Raw genomic sequence first — 22,756 nt, 5'->3', positions numbered from 1 at the left:
AAGAGGTAGGTCTTTTGGAAGGCAATGTATGAGGAAGCCTCCTTTCCTTGCCATCTTACCACTCCTGTTCTGACTCAACACTGTGGTCAGTGTGTCAGCCCACCACATGGGACTGGTGTCATGACACATGTCCCATCAGAGCCCCTAAGGGCAAACCCAAGGGCCAATGGCTCTTGCAGTAACCTCCCCAGCACCTCTCAGGCACCCTGCCTCTGCTTTGAAGCTGCACCAGCCACAACACATACTCCTGAGGGAAATGTGGTGGAGTCTGTAACAATCTGCGACACTTTATTAATCCCCCACATAGCCTTCCTCTGCAAAACCATCGCAGAACAGGCAGGATCCCGGCCTGCTCTTTTTATTGGTATCATCACACTTCTATAGCAGCAATACAGTGCTTACCCAGAAGAACAGGTCCTGCCTCCAAAGTAATTCCCCTAATAGCAATAAGCACAAGGTCATGACCAGAGTCAGAGCTATGCTCATCCTCACAGTGATGAACAAAGGGATAAAGCAGCACAGTTACAGAATTTGTGCACTCGCTCTTACGCCCTCTCATGTTGCTTCACCGGGTCATTCAAAATGGCTCACCCACATTTCCGTCTTCCTCTCCATCCCCTCTCCCACCTCCCCCACTTCTCTTCTCCTTAGCCCACTGTCTGAACTCCTGTTCCAACACTGCTGTCCGCATCAAGACCAGAAATGTGGGGCAACACAAACCCACTCATAGCAACCTCAGAGTCTGGGATAATTCCAGCCCATCTCACACATTGCAACAATCAATGCCGCACACATCTGAGTGTCTGAGGCCACTTTTTCTCTTGTCCAAAGCCATGGTCATTGACTGGTCAAGACAAATCTTATACCCTGAAGTATGAAACCTTAGCAGGGCCTTAATTCCCCATTTCTCACACTGAATAAAGCACTTGTTCCTCACCTCTCCGCTATATCTCTGGAGGATGCTGTTTTAGCAGGAGATGCAGAGGGCAGTTGATTTCCCAGAGGTGCTGGTCTGAGCAAGGCTTCCCTCCCATTCCCTAAGTTAGGTAGAGCTTTTCCTTAGGATTGTGTTGTAGCTTTGAAACACAGTATCTGGGTATCCATGATGCACATGATATGAGGGACAGAATCCCTGCAAGAAGGGTCTTGGTGATAAGGTGTAAGATGGGGTAAGTATGTTCTAGCTTTAGCCTCATTCTGCTTTTCCCTTTTGTGAAAGAATTACTCTGCAGCAGCTATAACTACCATGAATGTCACCACAGCCATAACCCAGCTTAATTCTTTCTCCATTTTCACCTCCAGTGTGATTTTGAAGCTTGTGAAAATTGCTCTGAGATATAAGAGAAATGTACCTATAAGTAAGTGTTCATTCACTGTTGCTGCCTACAGGAAAAAGGAGAGACTGTTGTAACTGTGACATAAAGTTGACAGTGCATAGAAATTAACCCATGGGGTGTAAATGGCTATGGAGGACCATGGTTGGCTTTGAGCTCTCCACAAAGTCCACAGTTCATCCCTTATCTTGCATCACTGATATATTTGGGCCCTGTGGACCTCTCCAATTTCTCTCCCTCTTACAAGCCAGAAGGTAATCATAATGTAGGTTGGGAGCATGACATTACTGTTTCTCATGCTAAGCAACTGCAAACTGCTCCCAGGAGGATGCCTATTTATTACTGGCTCTGCGCCGTGAAAGACTGACCTAATGAAGCAATACAGAGCAGCTGATGTTGGCAGTTCTTGTGGTATGGACAATTAGAGGTGCATTTATTGGCAAAATATTTGTGCCCCAAAGGCTACCACATACAGGTGCCCTGCCTTGATAATTCTGTGGTGTGGAGTTTTTATTTGGCTGCCCTTTCAAAACCACATGTAAGGTTTGCATTTGAATACATTAAGGTTGCAACTGAGTTCTAATTAAAAAAAAAAATAAATAAATCCCTAAACACCTCAATTGCACCTCTATTTGAATTAGTATGTTTTAACCAATGTCTCCTAATGGTAACATAAAAAGAATATCTACAAGATTTAGTGTACCAAATAGAAAATACTGTGTATGTCAAGCTGAAACATACCACTTTTATAGTTTTTTTACTGCCTTCAGAAATGACTAGCAAACACAGAGGTCTAGAGGAAAACCCAATATCTGAAAAGATTAGTTGTCTCTTTTTTTAAAAAAGTGACATCTTTGGCATGTGAAAAAAAATTTAGCCCATTTTCAATGAAGGTTATGAAAATGTGGTTATAAGCTGCAGACAAAGAGTGAGATGCGTCTGACCAAAATTAAACATTTGATATAAAAAGTTTGATATAAATGTCTATATTTAGACACATATATATTTGATATCCCAAAATATAGAGGTAGCTATCTGACTGAATGAACTGTTTAAATATGGAGATAAAGTGGCAGAGGTATGGTCCAGTCTAGCTCTTCTGTAGTTTTCTAATGTAGATCAGACCAGTCATGTTATAATAGTGCCTAAATATCTCCACCGAATAAAAAGGGAAGCCCAAGTGAGCAGCTCAGACATAAATATCTACTGTGCAGATGTTTAAAGACAGTTGAAATGATTCCATACACTCAGAAACCAAAAAATGTGATGCCTCCTTGTTGTAATACTCAGTGGCAGGTGAAATCATTGGGAGGACTAGAACCCATGGCTGGTATTATACACCTATACCTCCTCTCCCCCCCACATACTGATTACATCATCTGTAACCACGCAGCTAACTCGCTAAACTAAAAATAACAAAATGAAGAAATCAACTCATAACCTCCAAAGTTTCTTACGATTTAAAACCTCCAAATGTTAAGGGCCAAACTGTCCTCCACACTGACAACAGGTAATTAAAAATATGTAATGACTGGCTTACTTCTAAATCTTTATCCCTACAGTGGATGAATAGTGAAAATCAAGCACCCGGGGCTAGGATGCCTGAAGTTTGTAAGCCAAACAGAGCGCTTGGCACGTAGCTGTTAAGTCATGACAATACCACTGAAATAGGGAAAATCCTAAATATCATACATCAACAGCACACTCAGGGCAATCAGGGCTGACTTCTTTCCTAAAATTAAGCACTTCCACATCTTCTGCTGAATCTGAAATTAATGGGGAAATAGACTCGGTATCTCATGATACGTAGTGAATGCTCAAAGGCTATTAGGTAGATGGAAAATTCCTTCTCCTTCAAGTATATTATAAAAATAAGAGTTGGCTTGCAACTGATTTTTGTGAGTTACCTACAGAGGTACCTATCTCAGAAATACATATTACTTCAGAAGTACATAGGTGCACAGAAGACCAATTGCACTAAGCATCATGCAAGACCAATTAGATGGACCCCCAGTGTTCTGGTCTCAAGCAGGGTAGAAGCATGGTCTAGACGCTGAGTTGCTCAGCCCCGTCAAGATTTGGATGGAGGAGTTGCTTTAAAATGATAAAGCGATATAACATGAAAAAAGAAAAGTACTTATGGAGTTTAAATGATGCCAGAATAAATTCAGAAGAGATTTTCAAAATAGAAATTCTGGACTTAAATGCCTGACTTGACCTAAATCTGACTTCAGGTTCCTACACTAAGCAATTCCATGAATTTACACCAGAGAGAAATTCAGCCCTAAGTGACGTGATTTTTGGCATGTAATTTGCACCGTTTCTAGAACAGAAATATTATTGCACTATCATTTTCAAGACCATTCTAAAGCTGTGTCACCACTACATATAACAATATATATTAATCTTTTGAGCAGAGGGTGAATATTTAAGAAACTTGATTCATATTAAGTTAATATTTAGCAATTGGATTATTTATGTATCTTTATGAGGAAATATAAAGCAGGTAATTTGAGGATATACTGTTTTAAAGAGTGAAGTCCATTTAAATAGTAGATTCTGTGCAAGAGTTAATCTCTGCAGATCTGCCTTTAAAAGATACTGATGCAGGAGATGTTAATTTCCAAGTAAAACAATTTATATTCCTAAAGCAGACTACATCTTTTCAAATTCTGGTAGAAACAGTCAGCCAACATGCACATATCATTAAACTTCAAATTCCCCTGTTAATGACAGCCAAAGCATCCAGAAAATTCAATATATTTTCTCTGAGGCTAGTTGATGTAGGAAGATTTTCATGAGACGTTTTCGCTGCTATCATCAGTTCAATGATGTAAACAGTGACTGATTAAGTCTGCACTCCTTTCAGGTTGATATACCTGACTGAAAAAAAAAAATAATCTCACAGCTGGAATTCCTCCTGAAAACTAAAATAGATGACAAAGTAAAAGACCAATCTTCTATAGACACTTAATGAAGACAGGCTTCAAGGGGTTTTCTATACCAGAGACTACTTTACACCCCAGGATGAGACAAAAACAGCAGATTTCTGCAGCTGAAGATTGCAATCACAGCAGAATAAGGAAAATAACAAAAACATATTACTTGTTAAATCACTTACACTGGTTTTCCTTTGGATTCACAAGTCAAAATTATAGATTGTCCTTCTTCAGGCCATGAATTGGAAGAAATGATTTTAACTAAAGGTGTATCTAGGAAGAAAAAAAATAGACATCTTGTTGATATACACAAAAAAGATTTATTATGTAAGAGTACATTTTTCTCTATTTACAAAAGACTGTACCATAGATTTAATTTACACGTGGAGATGCTTTTATATGGAGTCTTGTGCAATTTTCATTGTCTTCAGGAAGGCAATAAAAACGACCAATGGAACTAAACCAGTAAATTTTTATATCCCCAGGAAACACTGATAGAAAGCACGTGTATACTCAGAGGAAATAACTTTTTTTTATTCCGTATTCAATGCAAAAACCCCATACAACTATTCCAAAGCCTGATACCTAACAACGAAATAAAAAATATTGAGGATGAATAACAAGTACTCTGCGCAATTGCTTCTTTGTCTATTTATAGGTTGATATGATGCAATGCTGCTATTAGAGGAATGAATGCAATAATATACATTTGAATAAGAACACTTTTATTGTTGCAGAAGCTTGAAACTCATAATAAGAAAGCCACAATAGGCTTTCAGATAAAATACCTTGTTACAGGCATTTTACAGGATATTATTTCTGAAATGCAATAATGCTTTCCCTAAAACAGAACATTCTTTTTTTTAAACAAAATTTACAAAGCGAATGTTTTAAATATCTGCAAAAAAAGCACTATATAAAAGTTTGCAATCTGTCCCAAAAATTTAAAATACTATTCCTATACATTGGAATTAACTTTATAGTTTTAATTGCAGAAAGATACACAATATAACTACAGTGAATTAATGCAGAATAAAGCATTCACAGTAGATATTTAACTTTTAAAACATTTTGCCAGCTGACTTGCAAGGATATATTCTCATAATCAAAATATTTTACATGAGTTAGAGGGGCACCTCTTATAAGGAAAAAAAAAAAAAGACCACAAAGAAAGAAACATCTCTATATAAAACAGTTTTTTCCTTAGGAAAAGGAAAAAAGAGTTCATATTCATAGTGAGGAAAATTTTCAGACTCAATATGAAAATACAAATTCTTGTTTCCTCCACAGTTTCTTAATACGAAACAGACATCTTAATCTATGGCACAAGAAATACTTTAACCTGCATATCCAGGGTATCTAAGTTTTGTCTCATCCAATTTGCAATTCCTGTTTTCATTAGCAGTGAGGTAGTAGCGACACCACAGGTAGCCTATTATCAAGCAAATGTGAAAGTGCATGACAATATGACCCTACAAAATCAAATGGAAAAAAGTGATATGCTGTAACGATATCATTTCTTGTTGAGATGCTAACGGTCCTGTTAAACACTAAATGGTATGTGAACAATTACAAATGTCGGAAGCATTTTCCTAACTTTGATTTTTATTTTTGGCATATCATGATGTAGGATGGCTCAGGACAAGAAAACGGGAAGGCCTAGGGTCGACTTGTCACAATTCCACTGAAAGCACTGGCAGTATCATTTAGCTTTCGGTACAGCTGTACTAACCTTATGCTAGCAGCAAATCTGTTCCACAAGTTCATATTTTTAAGGACCCTGCAAACCATTATGCAGGTGACTAATCCTTTGGAGGTCATGCTGGCATTTGCTTCATTTTTAGCACATGCTTAAGGCACTGACCTCAAGTGCCTTAATAAATCAGGGCATCAAGTACTTCTGCGATTTCAGTGGTGCTATTGAAGATGAATAAATTACTCTCTTGACTATACATTGAACCAGAGGAACAAATTAGTATCAGATAGGAATACATGAAGAATTTAACTGAGGGAGAGAAACAACTAATGCAATGAGATCAAGAGGTTTCCAGAGAAATATGAAAAGGAACCAAACTTTGATGGAAGCAACCATGATAGCCACAGGTGAAGTAAATTAAAGGCCCATCTAGCTAGCACTACTGGCTTAAATATTTAAGAAATCATGAGTATTTTATGCATTACTGTAAATGACCTACATAAAATAGAAGAGGGGACTTCAGACAATTAAGCTTTCATTTGCATGGATCAATGCAGTGCTGCTTTCTGCCACTTGAAGTTGCCATTCCTACTTTAATGCCCCAGACAGCTCTCTGTTCTCCATGCACTTCTAAATAGAGCTTACTAACACAGAATAAGAAAGGTCTTATATTTATGTTTCTCTCTCTAATGCACAATAATGTAGTGTAGGAAATATATTCCCTCATGTTTTTCCCTACTAATTGACTTGCTCAGTAACTACTTGTTTCTTTAAAATAGGAAACACAAGGATTAATTCAATATATTGTTTTTAGGGAAGCTTACAATTCACAATTTTTGTATTTTATTAACAGTCCTTTTTCAAAAACTAGTTGATATTCTATTTTAGGTGCTTCATTCTCAGTGTCACCGTTTCCACTTTATTTTCATGCTGTGCTTGATTTCTCTCCAGAGTTAAAGTATACATTTATTAGAGGAAAACTTTTAAGACAAACTAGTGCTCCACTTTCACATTCACATCAATGCTTAAAATGAGAAGAAACCTTTAGAATAACTGCATCAAAACTAACCTAAATACATTATTTTAACAAAGATGATAAAACCCTGCTGATTGATAGTTTTCCAGAACACAAAACGCTGTTACAAAATACTACCCCGTGCTAGGACTGTTCCTTTTAGAAGAATTTGACAAGTATAAATGTATCCTCTCAGTACTGTGAGCTTTAACCCGGGACACCCAGAAGTATTAATCATAACAACTGGAACATCACCTAACCTCCAGAAAACACCACCACCACTAGAAAACAAAGTCTAAAGAAATTAAAACATATCAAGAACAGCAATACCGTAAGAGATGTTGATTTATTTTCAGATATGCCCATCAGGTTGGTACAGGTAATGTAGACTTGTCCAAAAAATCTCTATTTTTACAACCAAAATAAACAAAAGCAGTAGGACCAAAGGTTTTATTGTGGGTTAGATCTTCTGTTGCTTCTCCTCTAAAGCCAGTAGAAGTATAACAACGTATATCAATTCAACATAACTTTAATAATTTGCATCTTTTTTAGGATTTGGCGCAGTGATTTCATGGTAATAAAATATTGTACATCAGTATTTCAAGCAGAATTCTTATGAACAAGGGACTGGTGACTAAAATTTCTTTACAATATCTACAAAAACACCCTTATCGTGCGCTCTAAGGACATTATGGAGCAGATAAATATGCCAAAAAGAGTAAGCATTGGTAAAATCCAATTTAAAAAAGCAAACCACAGTGGTTTATGTGAGTGTAGGTAGTACAGCACGCCTTGACAGTAAAACATACTGGTTTCAATACCCAGTGACTTATCTATTTACATGCATCTCCAACAGTGTGAGAGCTGTTTGGCCCTCCAGTCTTTAGCTTGAGTAATGAGGTACTTAGGAGCTGCAATTGATTGCTAGCACCAGTCTGAACTGAGACTCAAATATGTCTTTAGACACATAGCAAGACATCTTCTACCCCCCATGTGTGAAGAATCTGCCTTTTTGCTGGAAATAACAGCTTAGCAGCAGTTACAGATAAAAACTATGGGATGGGTTTTTTTTTTAATTTATCCTTTCCTGTTTCAGCAGACCAAAGGCAAAAGTTCCACGAGTGATTCTGTTTCATCTCTCTTTCTAGGATTTGGGTACATCTCATTGCACAATACCAGGGAAGCCATTTCAAAGCTTTGGGAAGATTTACCTGTTTTGGATCAGGCAATATCATCTTTAATCAGCAACACACAAAATCAGTGAATGCATGTGGAAAATTGATTTCATTTTACACTGGTAATTAATGTTATCTGATATATGAAGAAACTAAGCACTTCAGCATATTATTTTTGTTGTACTCTTAGCAATAACTAATGCCAACATTAATACCATATGGAACTGCTGTACTGATTGATTTAATCTCTTTGAAGCTATTTCAAAAAAAACGAGATTCTTATCAGTCACCACACCTTTGCTGTTAATCAGATCTCCAATGCTAAAAGGTTGGTTTTTGTTTTTTTTTTGTATAAAATGCACTTGCTGTTTTTACATTGCTTGAAGTAAGAAAGAGTTCATTATGTATTTATATTCTGTTATAGCCAAGCCCGTATAAGGTTACATGCAGGCTTAAATTTCTTCGTATAAATTACTTCACATAATTTTCTTCATAGAAAGCAATCACATGGAAGCTGCGGAAGATTCCCACATGGTAAGAAGAAGGTAAGAACATAAGAAGGGTCCTGTACTTCAGCATTCTACATTTTAAAGGCCTGCTGTACCCCCAAGTCTTAGGAAGCCATTCCTACACTCCCTCAATTAGAGGTAATTTGTTTTTTATGAGAAGTGTTAATCAGCCCACCAAGACTAGTTCTTTAGACAACTTATTAAAGCCCATACAGCGATTTATGAGAAAAAGAGGTTCCTTATTCCACTGAGTACTGCAGTATTCACACTAAGTAGATCAGATATAACAAAATACTTATTTGACAGTAATTCAGTGATTAGAAAATTCAACCCCTCAGAGCCTGTGGATTAAGGGTTTGGTATGATTCAAAGCGTGCAAGGACTTGTGTGCTGACCTCCCATGCAATAGCAGAGGTCTGCCAGGTATTCTCCTTTCTACTCAGGTATAGAACTAAGATTTCACTTTGAAACTGAAAAAGCTTTTTTCCTATCTGTGTCCTAGTTTGGATAAACGAGGATTTTCTGACACACTAAGAATGAAAAGGTATGAGAAAATTCTTAACCCATTGCAGATTATGAATTACAGTTCTACAAGTAACTCAGTACTGTGAAAATTGTCCCTATTTACATTCGGTGCCAAAACAATAGGCAATATACCATTCATCCTACTTACATTTAAAAAAGATTTCTAAAGCCAGATTAGGATACTCATAAAAAGAAAAACCCATAAAACTTTAATATTCCCTGCAGATTTCCTAGGATGCTTAATTGAAAGTTCTGTCAATGCTTAGCATCAAGTATCTTTGGTACATCCATTCTTGGGCTTTACATGTAAAAATTTTACTGACAAGTTTTCAAAGGCCTTTGAGCTGGGTGCCCTCAGAGTATCCTTCTTATTTGCCAAAGATGGCAACATTTTTAACATTTAAACAATTTTAAACAGTTTTTAAAAAATAAAAACTAAATGCAACTGCTATACCAAAAACGGATATTAGATATTTTGCAAATATCAGCACAAATTTAGGACTGGTACCAAACTGGTACCAGATACATATTCAGCTAGGGCATTTATGTTTGCACCTAACTATTTCATATGAAGTGCAGTGCCCCTTCAAGACTTTGGGTTTTTAAACGTGTTTATTGTATGAAGTCTGTAATTCCCACTTCTCAAAGTAAAACAGAACAACAGAAGATGTGGGATGTACAAAATTTCAATGACAATCTCCTGTAGTATTATCCACTCATGGTTTGGCATGCTATACAGTCATTTTGCAAAATGTCTGGATCTTGTCTTTGTAGCTGGCTACCATGTTTTTGTCATGATCAAAGCAGTCCAATAATAAATATCAAACAAGTTATTTGCTGTTTAAGTAACAATCAGTACTTAAAGTACTATTGGTCTCAATATATAGTTTTGGGAAGGTTGTTTGACATCATTCTAAGGGAAATGGGTAACAGTGTCAAGAAGAAATCACATTTCTCTTGATTTCCACTGTTGCCCCTTCATCAGAGAATGTATTTTTTTCTGGTCTGTAGGATATTAAAAGACCTGGCACAGAAAAATTGTCACATTTGGTGACAGAAACATATAAGGTTCAATATATACAAGGTGTATAGAGAAAGATTAATCTTTTGAATTATTTTAGTTTATATGTCTTTGGGGTTCAAAAAGAAAAATCCATTTGTGAGGCTCTTTCCTCTATGCATTATACACAGCAGTGAGGGAGATATATGTTGTCTAAATATCTCTTTTTTAAAACATGAGGGATTCCATGCCTTTTTTATTTTTTACAATGTCCCACTTAGTCTTTCCAGTTCAAACAAGTACCAAAAAGAGTTAGAACCTAGTGAAAATGGTAGAAAGAAAGGGAGGCAGAGCAGTTCAAATATGTTTGCCAATTGTGAATAAAAATGTACACCTCTATACAATATAATGCTACAACAAATATCATTAATTCTCAAAAAAAAATGCTCTCCCATCTGATTAGTTTCCATGCACACAAATTATGAGGTGCCTATTTAGAAACCAGGGCAAACACAATCCTTTCTCTCTTCATGTTCTAAATAACTGAAAACAGCCCATTAACATCATTTGACCCTAGGCCTCCACTGGAATACTTTGATTCTGATACGTGTTTCTTTCAAGGTGATTGTCTCTCTGTAGTTTGTTATGAACGTCTCTTCACCTGCAGTAAGAAGCTGAGTTTGTTGTAATGAAGTCTGTGATCCTTGTTGGACTTAGTGTTTGAGCACAAATTATGTTAACAGTAATAGGAAATACACCGATACAGGGAGGGGTGAATACATCGCTTGTTGGGTTTGTCAGAGGAAGCGAATGCTCATAATACATCTGGATGTGCTACAAGCGTTATTCAAATCCCTCCTTCTAAAAACATTGATACTACCTTCTTATTTAATCTTTTAGGATGATGACTAGATGTTTGTAATTACCTTTTGTGACTAGAAGTTTTGTTCTATACACAATGATTTAACAAGCCTTAGAAGTACTGTTAGTAAGAAGAAAAGGCTTAGTTTAACAACGTAAATCTGCATTGGATCCAATAACAGGAAATATGTCATTGGATCCATTCAAGAAGAGAGCTATGCTTGTGTGACAGAGCAATGCTTCCCACTGTGATCAGTGAGCTTCCCATGAATGCCAGCTGTTACCTTCACGGACCCTTAGCAATACAAGGGACATGTCTTATTAACTATGTACCAGTTCGGATAACACTCACTCAAGCTCCTGGCAGCCCACAGAACAAAATATGTAGGCCCTACTTCTGCTATAACATAGAACAGGTAGATCTGTCACGGCTGCCAAATCATTTGGAAGAGGCACTCTGAGGAGGTTTCTCTCCTTCTCTAGATGAAATTTTATTGGGATTTCTAGGCATAACAGGCGGATTCTCATCTTCTCAGCAACCAGGTTGAGCCTTGTTGCAATATATGAAATCCTGCTTTGGTTGGTGAGGCTCACTGCACTCTTCTCTTGCCATAACCTGCTGCATTATTTCTAACAAGATTCCCAAGAGCAATGGATCATAATATTACTAACCTCCACAGATGAACAGATAGGTTTCTCTCACTCAGGGTTACTGCTTCAAGCTGTCTGCATAGCCAGCAATTGCCACTGCCCAGGAAAACCCACAAATTTTCCTTTGTTGCCCAAAGGGATAGAAATATATTAGCCCCCCACCTTCATGCTCTTGCCCACTGACTGCTCCCAGACCACTCTAAGTTCTGACATTATCATGTAACTGTGTGCAGCAGCATCTCCTGCCGGGATCTATAATACTTAGGTTTATTCTGCCATTTTTAATTAATTTATTTACCTTGTTGTTGAACTCTTTGCACACTAACCACCATTTCCTCTCTGTACCAGAGTCCAAATTAGTATGATTGATTCATTTCAACACACTTTTCTTCTTACAGGTTTAGCTAAATTATGAGCTACCAACAGCATGTCTTTACTTCATAATTTTATTTTATGACCACAAACCTTCTGAATATTGAAAAGCCTCCATAAATTTCTCGGATATTTTATTGTGGCAGTGAACAACATCAGTTCTGGTGCTATCATTTTAAAAAATGTTATAAAAATCTAACAGTCCGATAATAAAAGATTATTGCTACCGGGTAATAAATGACTGCCAGATGATAAGATTTTTAAAGTATTTCCTCAGAGACTTATTCATTCTACCTGGTTTTGTCTGTTTTTTTCAAAAAGCATGTTTGTGAAATCTATTTATGTCACAGCTTTCTACATTTTTTGTCGTGTTTCTTCTCTCTTATTTCCTTGGAACCTTTCCATTGTTTCCAGATGCGAAGATAAAATTAGCAGATACCTCTGAAAATGATGATGTATCTACTTTCCAGATTAATTAGCATTGGAGTAAGCATAGGACAGTTTAATGTATTATTTTTTTTTCCCCAGAAACCGTAATTTTCATATATGGATAGCAATTACAAAACTCCTTGAAAATTTTGTATTCCTACACAATTTTATTTCTATTTCTAAAAAGCCCTAAGAAATTAAGCTTAGAAAAAAATACTTTTCAAGTAAATTCCAAGGACAAACCACTTTAGTACGTACAAAAATAAACATCAAATTGGATATCCCAAATGAGATCTGAAAGAGGAGAGAGGAATGCTCTAATCAGCTCTGTGAAAGTGCTCACCATTTTTAATAGCTTTTACACTTACCAGCTGCGCGCATCCTACAGCTGTGAATCAGCATTCCCCCAAATTGGGCTTCTTTTGTAAATGACAAGTAGCATGGCTTCTGCCTGTGCCCTATTGCTTTGAATAAGCACTTGCAAAGGAAGTCTGCATTGGTAAACTTGATCAAATTACCCTGGGAGACACAGTAAGTTTAATGCTCTGCTTCAGAATATAATGAGTGACTCATTGCTTAAACAGATGAGAGAAAAACTCAGTATTATGTACCTGACAAATTATTTTATTATTACTATTTGTGGGCGAGGCAATCTAGATCAAATGATTGTTTCATGGCAATAGCATTTCATTTCAATGAAAGTATTCAACAATCCTGTAAAATTAACCTTTATAATATTTTTTTAAATACTTAGCTTTGATAAAAGCGAATACTTTGTACCATATCTGCATGGATATTCCTCTGTCTTCTTTCTCCACTCCTTTAAAAACTATTTTACAGGCAAGCAGGACCAGAAACAGCTTATGGTCCCTTTGTTATCTGAGATTCTTTGATGACTATTATGTCATCCCTTATCTCATCTCTTTAAATTTAGTTTAAAATGATGATTGTTGAAGAAAAAAGTAATAACAGTTTGTACCAGAAGAGTGTAAAAACACTCTCCTGGATGCAAAGCAACAAGCCAAATGCTAATGTGGGGGGAAAAAAAAAAGCTCAGTCTGTGAAATATTCCCTCCTGGCACTCGTAATTCATGAGTACCTGAACTCCAGCACCAACCTGGCAGGAAACTCTGTAAGTTACTAATTCTGTGTACACTAATTATCTGGTATTTTCTTAAAAATATTCATAGTACCGGTTTCAAAACCTCACCTGTCAGTCATACCACACTCCTTCACCACAACCGCTAAAAAGAAAGAAAGTAATTAAAATGTGATAGTACATAATGTGTGGCTTGAGATTTCAGGAAGGTGAAAGAGAAGATGGAGGTACACTACCAAAGCTCCACAGTTCCTTTCTCCTCCATTTAAAATGTGTTAAAAACTTACCTTCCCTTTGTCATATAATGTGTTCGTTGATCACTCTTACTTACGTTGTGCTTGGTCTTAAAAGTGGCAGAGATAAATGTGAGCATAGTGTTGGATGTATCGGTACACCCTGCTGAATTAAGTGGTAGACAGAGCGGCACTGTCACTACAATTCTAAATGTGTGCCACTTCATGAAGATAGTTAGCAGTAGTAGAGCTGCCCGTGTAAATACAGCTATTCCCCTGCACATGTTTTTGCAGAATGGGTCACTGGTTTCTTAGTTATCCATTAAGTCCCATACACACATGAATGATATGGTAGAAATAATATTTTCTTTGGCAACCCAGTTCTGTTTTCTTCAGTGAACCCAAGCAATGAAGCTTAGTTTTACAACTTTTATCTTGTTTAATTATTTCTGTCATGCCACTTCTTCAGACTAGACAATGTCCATTTTGCCAATCTCTGCAGATATGTAAACCTCTCTGTTCCGTTTAACATCTCTGTTGCCTTACACTGTGTTCTCTCCATCTTATTTGTATTCCATCTCATCTCATTTTTGCCATGTCACCTAAGAGGAGTAAAGGAAAAAAGCAAAAGAAAAAAAAAAAACCCTTCTGCCTAAATCACATATGGTATCAAGAAATGCCTAACTGTGAGTCAGTGCATAACCTTTCAATGTAACTTTATCTTCTGCATCCTCAGTTTCTTTTGCTTAAGGCCTTCGGTTTTCTGTTATGTCTGATGAGAATTGCAGCACATCCAAAACTGCTGAGGGAGTAAATAAGAGCTCTGGATGCTCAACATACCCAAATAACCCTTCAAGCTTTTATCTGACATTCGTATTAGATATTGGGCACTATAAAAGTTTAACCTACATAAAAATATCTAAGCAGTAGTAGGGAGGCATGAAAACTTGACTTGTTTCTTATAAACATATACCATGCCTTCAAGAAGGGCAAACCTCTTTTCCTTGGGAAGTCCTACTAACAATATATATGTTTTCCTCCAAACTGTCTCACTTGCTTGCTAGTCTTTAATTTTGGAAAAACCAGCCTCCCCAGATCATTCTACAGGGAAGGCCTGGAACAGCTTTGTCCTTCTGTCATTAGGTTGACGGGCTGAAGGTGACCAGAGTTGTAATCTGGGGTGTGAGCTATACAGATCCTGTAATTTTCAGACTCCTTCCAAGATGATCGCATTTGAAATAACACCAAGACTAGGCTAGGAGAAAATGAAAAAGATATTTGAAGCATATTTTTGAAGGCAGCATAGAGCTTAATGGATCTTAGCCATACACCTGAAAAATTCTTGCTCCAGTTGTGACCTGATGTGGAACTTCTCAGATGCCGGACTGTCATTCAACCACTCAATCTTTATTGCCCTGTTAGTGCTACCCGATATAAAGTAGTTGTAACAAGTATATTTAAAAACTTGCTTTCTAGTTTTTGTGTAAATTCAACCTTCCACTACATATCTCTAACATAGATCATCTAATATATTCACACTATATCCATGTAGGCATTCATCTTATCAAGTACAATGCAGAGAAATTATTTTTTTAATCACTTTTACAGTAACTGATTGTTACCTAGATTAGGAGCTTCAAACACAAGCCAGTGAGTCACTCTTGGAGATGCTGCTGCTGGGCTGTCTGGAATAGACCATTATTTCTGGAAACCACCTGCTTATGTAGAGAAAGGTTTACCATTACAGGGAATCAGCTGCACTGCTGGGTTTTTTTACTCAATTACACTAGTTTTCTGGTCTTTTGGGGTAGAGGAACTAACTTGTTCTCTTTCTTATGTCCACCTAAGAACATCTTCCAGTGGCTTGACCAACTTACTGTGGGGATTTCTACTGATGACAGTGGCACGTGGCCAGTAGTAACCAAATTAACTATTTAACCTCAAAAGCCTACAGTGAGCTCTGTAAAGTTCTGTCCCCAGCCTCCCCTCCAGAGAGAAAACAGATTTTAGCCCATCAGTGCTCATTAATTCAGAAAGGTCACCACACTGACCAAAGCTAGCACCTCCACAGGGCAAAGCACTGTGTGGTTCAAACATCTATTTGGAACAGGTTCAGGGACAACCTCACTGTGCTCCATTTACCAGCATAGCTGTGCCCTCTGTCTTTTCAGTCCTTTTACCACAGGTTGTCTCTTTCCTATGCCTAAAGTCTTACTCCTCTGAAATGGAATTATTTCATGATCATTTCCTAAATATCCGACTTTTAATATTATTAAAGGTTGTCTCCCAAACTTCCTTTGAAACCTTCTTGAGCCATCTCTTAAACACACAACAAGCAAATGCAATAACCTGCCAACATCCTATTTTAAAGTTTCTACGCAGAATAGCCCTACAAAATATTTTTAGAGAGAAATAAATTATATTAGATTATATTTCACTTGTAAACCATATTTGAACATAAGTCTCCAGATGGGAAAGGTCAGGATTGTACATTAACCCTTTGAACTAGATATCCCCTTTGAAAGATGAAAGTTTGGCAGTAAATGGACCCACAAGTTTTTGAATTATTTTGCATTTAAATCGTGTATTTCTTATTTTCATCCATCATTAACCTAATTGATCTCATTTAAACATGCAAATTGTGGCACTGAACTTTCATGTTCACAGATATTCTTTACTGTTTACAGTAACTATCCTTTGTTTCATGTTTCAAGCATTCACTAATATGAAAAGCTTAAACAAGATAATTTTACTTATTAACACAGTGTTTACATAATTACTGAGCTAAATAATTAAATAGAATAACTTCTCATTTACTTTTCAATATGAAGAGGGGTGCATGTACTGAAGCTGTATCTTTTAATTTGCATTCTTATTATTACTATTTTTAACTACATCTTACACTGGTAAGGGAGACAGAATGGAGAGCTGGTCACCAAAGTATTGGATTAACATTGAGATATATTTATTGTCCACATTAACATTCACACTGTGATTCAGGGATGAAAAATACCCCTCAAAATCTTTGGGTAAAACACCTGAAGAGTATCTCAACACAGGTGAGTCTTGGGTGGAAAGCTGAATGTGTATAAAGGGTAAACTTATCGCACAATACAAAAGGGAGTCAACTGGAAGATCCTGGAATGCTCTCATTCTCAAGGTCACAGCAGTCCAGCAGAACATTTTCTTTTAAAGAGGAAAGCAGGAACACCACTTAGATAGTTGACCTCTAAAGGATGGGAGCATCAGTTGCGAGAAATGGTACCTCTCTGTCAGACACAGGTAACCATTTAAGAAAACATCTAGCTTTTCCTTGAGCTTCTAAAGGATTTAAAAGGCTGGCAGATTTTCACTGAAGTGAAGGAAATCCCTGCTTGCTTAGGCTTACAGAGATTGTCTATGATCAGAGAGAGAGGTTTTGTGAGATACCAAGTTCCTGTCTGCACATCACACAGAAAACATAGTCCTCTTGCTTTTTAAGCAGGAACAAAAAGTGGCTTTAATTAATAAGACCATCTAAGTTGTGAGAAGGTCAGATAGAGAAACCCGCTTGAAAAGCTGAGATCTAAGAACTTGAGGTCAAGGCCTCCTGTTCTGTAGAGATGGAGTACATCCTGAAAACAATACTGCTCTAGTCAAGCCCAGGTGATAAAGATGCTGGGTGTTATGTTACACTAACCAGCTACCACCCTCCATTAACTTAGGATGGGAAGTATACTTCATTGCTAAGGACACACATAAAAAAGATCGCGGGGACAGGCCAGTGCTGGAGAAATAAAACAGGACTCTCTGGTGTCTGAAGCAAAGATATTGTTCTTACAGCACCCGCAGTCCTGACAAATCACTCAAAAAAATATAATTGTTCTGGGTTTCCCTCTTGTGGCCTATTATTCATACCTAGCTTTGTCAGGTATGCCTGGAGGAAGGACTCATAAAAGATGACAGTCTGATAATAACTGAGTGACTTCCAAAAGGTTGGGTCTAGATAGCTATATGATGATGACAGCAGAGTGTTTCCTCAAAAAAAGAGCACTTATCCTAAATTTGTCTCATTCCTAGAGCTGAGTCAAGAACTCTGAAGAATAAAGCATTAAAGCCAAAAAAAAGCATTAGGAGTATATCTGTTTGGAACAAAAAAAATATCTGTTTCCTTAAAAGGAAATTTTCTTTCCCATTTGTTATGAAAAATATGCAATATGATGGGCCATGCTGCACCTCTGTCATCATGATACTCTTGAAAGAAGACTTAAGCTTGAGATATTGGCTACCTTCCACAGGTCTCTGAGGTGTCACAGTTCCCAAACATTCAAAGTTTTCTAAGATAAAATGGTTATAGCAAGAGAGCAACTTGTGCGAATTCGGAATAGAGAACTGCAAAGCCCTGGATGTGCAAATCTCAAGAGAGTTCTTTCTTTTATGGCCCTAGAGAATTATGGCCTTGGAAAATCCAAATCTTTTCACTGTACCAGAATTTATAGGAGAATTGCGCGCTTAAGCTTATCAACTAAAGATGGAGTTAGACAAATATTTTCTCTCATGGCAAAGCCAAAACAAGTTGCAGTTCTTATGAACACTCCAGCTATTTTCACTCCTGACTCAATATACAGTTTGTATTTATTTGAGCTGGCTCAATATTTTGGGGGCCTGTTAAAACATAACTGAATAATTGGAAGGCTGTGACACGTCATTATCCCAGTTAGTAAACCATTTCCTGACTCTGGGGATGCATCTCTTGCCAGACTGTCCATACGAAGATTGAGGCAGTGTGTAATCATGCCAAATATTCCCAGATTTTACTTTTAGCCAGGGTGTCTTTGAGGATGTCACACAGCATAATGAAAAGATGGTCATAGGCAAAGAGAATGACCAATAATGCTGTTGACTGATTAGAAACCAAAGATCAGCATCAGTGAAAGAAATTCCTTTTAATTCTCATACTTTCTTCACTTCAGAACAATATATCTCTGGCTAGACAGTACAAGCTACTTCCAAAAAAGGGAAATGTGCCTTTGTTCCTAAAGCATGGGTACTGCTTAACTCCAGAGGAGTTCTGAGAGACATACCTCAAGTAAAAAAAAAAAAAAAAAAAAGAAGGCGTAACATATTTTACCCATTTACAGTACAGAATGACCACATGTAGGCAACAGGGAAAACTGTCCCTCCCCCCTCATAATTTGTGAGAGGTGTCCAACTCTATGCTTTTTCATGGGCACACATCTGCCCCTTCCGAGCTACAAAAAGACAGCAAGTCCGTGGTTGTGATAGTCACCCTGAACAGCCACCTAAAATATTAAAAATACAACTAATTCATTAGAATTAAGCATTCAGATTTAAGGAAGATTATTTTTTTTTTCCTCTAAATGCTGTTCTGATGTGCAACTGTAAATGTTTTAGGCATTCTCCATAGACAAAGGGTCTAACAGTCAACTATGCATGACCCTTTTCTTGCCTTTTTTTAATAATGCCTAAATTCACATAGTACTATGTGAATGTAATTATAATATATATTTCATATCTTATATCTTCACATATTCCCATATTCTCTCTCACACACATATATACTATATTTCATATATTTTCACTTATTTTTCTTCAGAATGTATAATTGTAGGAACTGGTTCCAACAAAAACTTGAAACCATCCACGTAAAAATAGTGGGCTAAACTCTCTGAGTGAGCATCAGGTAATGTACCTCTTTGATAAAATTACTCTGCTTTACACCAGCAGAAATTCTAACCCCATCCTGTTGTCAGAGAAACCTCCATTTGTTACTACATCAGAAATCACAGTAGTACACTGTTGTTAGCCACACACACACGCAATTTTCTACATGGCTGCACAAGTGCATTGCTGATTTGCTTATCTGTAGTCTGCTGCTTTCAAGGTGTTTTGTTTACTTAATTCAAAATCAATAAGTTTATTTCCCGGACAATAGCCAACATTCGCTTGGAATAGCTGCCTAATTTTAAAGTCAAGTTCAGACATTCATCGCAAAAGAATCCAGTAACAACCCCCAAATGAAGAAACAGCGTATTACACAAACATTGTTGGAATAGCCTGTAGAAGCAAGTTAGCTGATGGCTATAGACTTGTCAGACTGACAATTCACTGCACATCTGTGTCTGCCAATATAGTATTTACTCAAAATTGCCTCTCTAGACACTTCTTTACATAACACATATTTAGCTTATTAGTGCTGTCATTTGGGAGTGTGGTCAGCTTTTGAGCAAAATCTGAGTCCGTTAGCACGGATCAGATCACAGCTGCCATTTTAGAATCATGATGATTAGGTTTGAAGTTCAAATGATTTGATTTCGCTTTAAAGCTTCAAAAGCAGCCTCTGGGGCAGACTTACACAATTAATTTTTACTGAGGTCTGCTGGGTAATTTACTGTAGTCAGAGAATCTTCACTAAGGTAAGGTAATTACCACTGGGTAATTTTATGGCACTCTGTTCAGTAGGAAGCAACATGTTGGCTGGCTTCTGCTCAGATAAGACCTGGAGGAAAGTGAAGATGCCATGAAACAACACGTCTGAGACACTGAGGAAGGATGAGTGGAATTCACACTCTTCCCAGATGCAGACCTGAAGTTGTACTTGCCCTCAAAATCTCTTTGAAGGAGCGTGAGTGAGGACTTACAGTATACAATCCTGTAAATATTGTACTGTGAAGCTTTCAAAATTGGAAGCTTTCAACATTGAAGCACTGTGCCTGTGATTCTTTACTACAGGAACAAAGAATACCTTCTTACTTTAGTTTGAACGCAGAAGTAAACAATGAAACAAAATATCCCTTTGAGATTTGTATTTATCACTTACAAGAAGCACTTCCTAATAATCAGTGGCAGCTGGGCTGACAAGCAAACTTCAGAGTACAGCCACAGGGGATACAAGTCTATTTTAGGTTTACTGTTGACAGTAAGGGTCAGAGGAAAAATAAACTCAGCAAGCAGTGTCATGCTACCACAAACCTCTGCTGGCCAAGCAGAAACTAAATTATGGCCAAACCTTTCAGCACCACAGAAAGACTTGGGCAACTGGGCTGCCCTGCAGTGCACAGAGCACGACATACAGATGAACAGGATTAAGCACAAGTGAGAAATAAAATAAATTAGTGATAAATACAGCTCAGAAGATCGGAGGAGCTAATTATCCCACAGTCTGGGGTGGGGTACAGTATGCTTACCCCAACGGCATCCCTAGTATTTTAGTATTTGAAGTCTGCAAAATTTATCTGGAAAGCCCTGTGAACACAATGACCGATCACAGTCTCCTTCAAGATATCCTTCTTTTGGTCAAGCCATAAATAATATAGGTAATCTCTACTTCTGGATCTAACCATTAAAAAAAACCGAAAAGAGCAGCAGACGGACTCAGACTTTATTTCTATTACATACCCATATATACAGTAAAAGAAAGCAAAACTTTTTTTACCTTAAAAGTTTAGTCCTCAGCTTCATTTAATGTACTGTAGCACTACTGGGGAAAGCTGATTTGATTGCTTTATCACGCTAATAAAAGCTAAGATTTGTGTAAGGGGAAGAAGAGGGAATAAAGTATATTCCATATTGATATCGCTGCTGATGGCATTACTGGCTTTCATTTTGTTAAGTTTACTTCCTATTAAAGCTGATGATAAAAGCAGCTGTGTGGACTCATAAGCACCTCTATCTACATCTCTCCAAGGACTCATTACAAATATCTGTTTCATATAGTCTCATCGTCTAGGACAGATTTAATTTTATTCTATCTTTCACTAGGCATAAATAAAAACCTGTCATTCCAACAATTGTATGGCTTTCCTTTTTCTCTACCTATCACCCACTGGATGCAAACACGATCTTGTAATTCTTACTGTTCTGTTGTTTTCCTTTTCTTTGCTTTTTTTGTTTTGATGAAGCCACAAATGTTTTGGCCATTGTCAAATGCTAGTTTCTTGGAACAAAGCAGACTTTTTTTTACTTTCAAGCATAATTATACAGGACAGAAATAATATGTATGTTAATCCATGTACCATAGACAAAATTCTTCAGATTTTAGGAAGGTGTTTAAAAACCAAGTGCAGTTCTAGTGGGTGATGCCCAATCATTGTGTGTCCATTCTCTCCCAAACTAATGCTTATTTGTGCTGTTCTGTTTGACCATTTTAAAGTACTTGCTTTCCATTCTTCCATAGCTCTCAGCTCACCTGAATACCCCTAGGACATTCAGAACAAGTGCCCTATGGAGCAATGCCACACTACTCAGTTGTGATTTCAGAGCCTACAGGACGTCAGATTAACAAATTCTCCTGGCTTTTCTCATGGGGTCCCATAATTCACCTGTTTTGTCAGCACTATTTTTGAACTGCTGTCAGGTGGCATTGAGGATATATTGGGTCAGCTCACATTGGGTCCTGTGAGCATGACTCTCATTAATACAAATAGGATGTTTCTTATGTGTTTGAAGTCTTATGGATTGATGGAAAAAAGTCAGCAGCTTCCAGTGACTTCAATACTACCCATGACAATGGTGAGCAATACCAGGAGAATAAAATCAAGGGGCCCAGTTCCAGTGTGATGTACTTCATTCAAAGTCTTCGGGATTGCTCTAGGGTACCAAATTTGTATGGGAACTTTTAAGCTGTTGCACTGAACCACATCATTATTTCTCCGAATCTCTTCTTTTTACAAAGTCTCCTTTAGAAACTTGCCCAGTGTAAGACTTTTGAGTATGTTGACCATGAAGATGCAGATGGTAAGGGAAAAGACAATAATAGTCTATTCTTAGCCTCCTTGTCGCCAGTAATAAAATACTGCTTTCTGCATGTTTTTAAACAGTATTTCCACTCTTTCTTCTAAACTTGAGCTTCTTTTGGCAGATTTCTCACTTATCTTTCAATGTCTAATGACTGTATACTAGTACTGGAGAGTATTAAA

The 22,756-nt window shown here is 37.3% G+C and overlaps 1 protein-coding gene across 1 annotated transcript in view; it reads right to left on the bottom strand.

The window, feature by feature from the left end:
* Positions 1-22,756, bottom strand: part of CADM2 (cell adhesion molecule 2) — a 215,706-nt gene that overhangs the window by 91,745 nt on the left and 101,205 nt on the right. The window contains exon 6 of the mRNA XM_009890102.1: positions 4,456-4,546. Within this exon, the coding sequence (XP_009888404.1) occupies positions 4,456-4,546 (91 nt within the window). The remainder of the gene's footprint in view (positions 1-4,455; positions 4,547-22,756) is intronic.

The sequence above is a fragment of the Charadrius vociferus genome, unplaced genomic scaffold (genome assembly GCF_000708025.1).
Source record: "Charadrius vociferus isolate BGI_N301 unplaced genomic scaffold, ASM70802v2 scaffold287, whole genome shotgun sequence".
NCBI classification, from domain to species: domain Eukaryota; kingdom Metazoa; phylum Chordata; class Aves; order Charadriiformes; family Charadriidae; genus Charadrius; species Charadrius vociferus.
The sequence above is the reverse complement of the archived record's forward strand: the minus strand, read 5'-3'. Positions and strand labels throughout refer to the sequence as shown.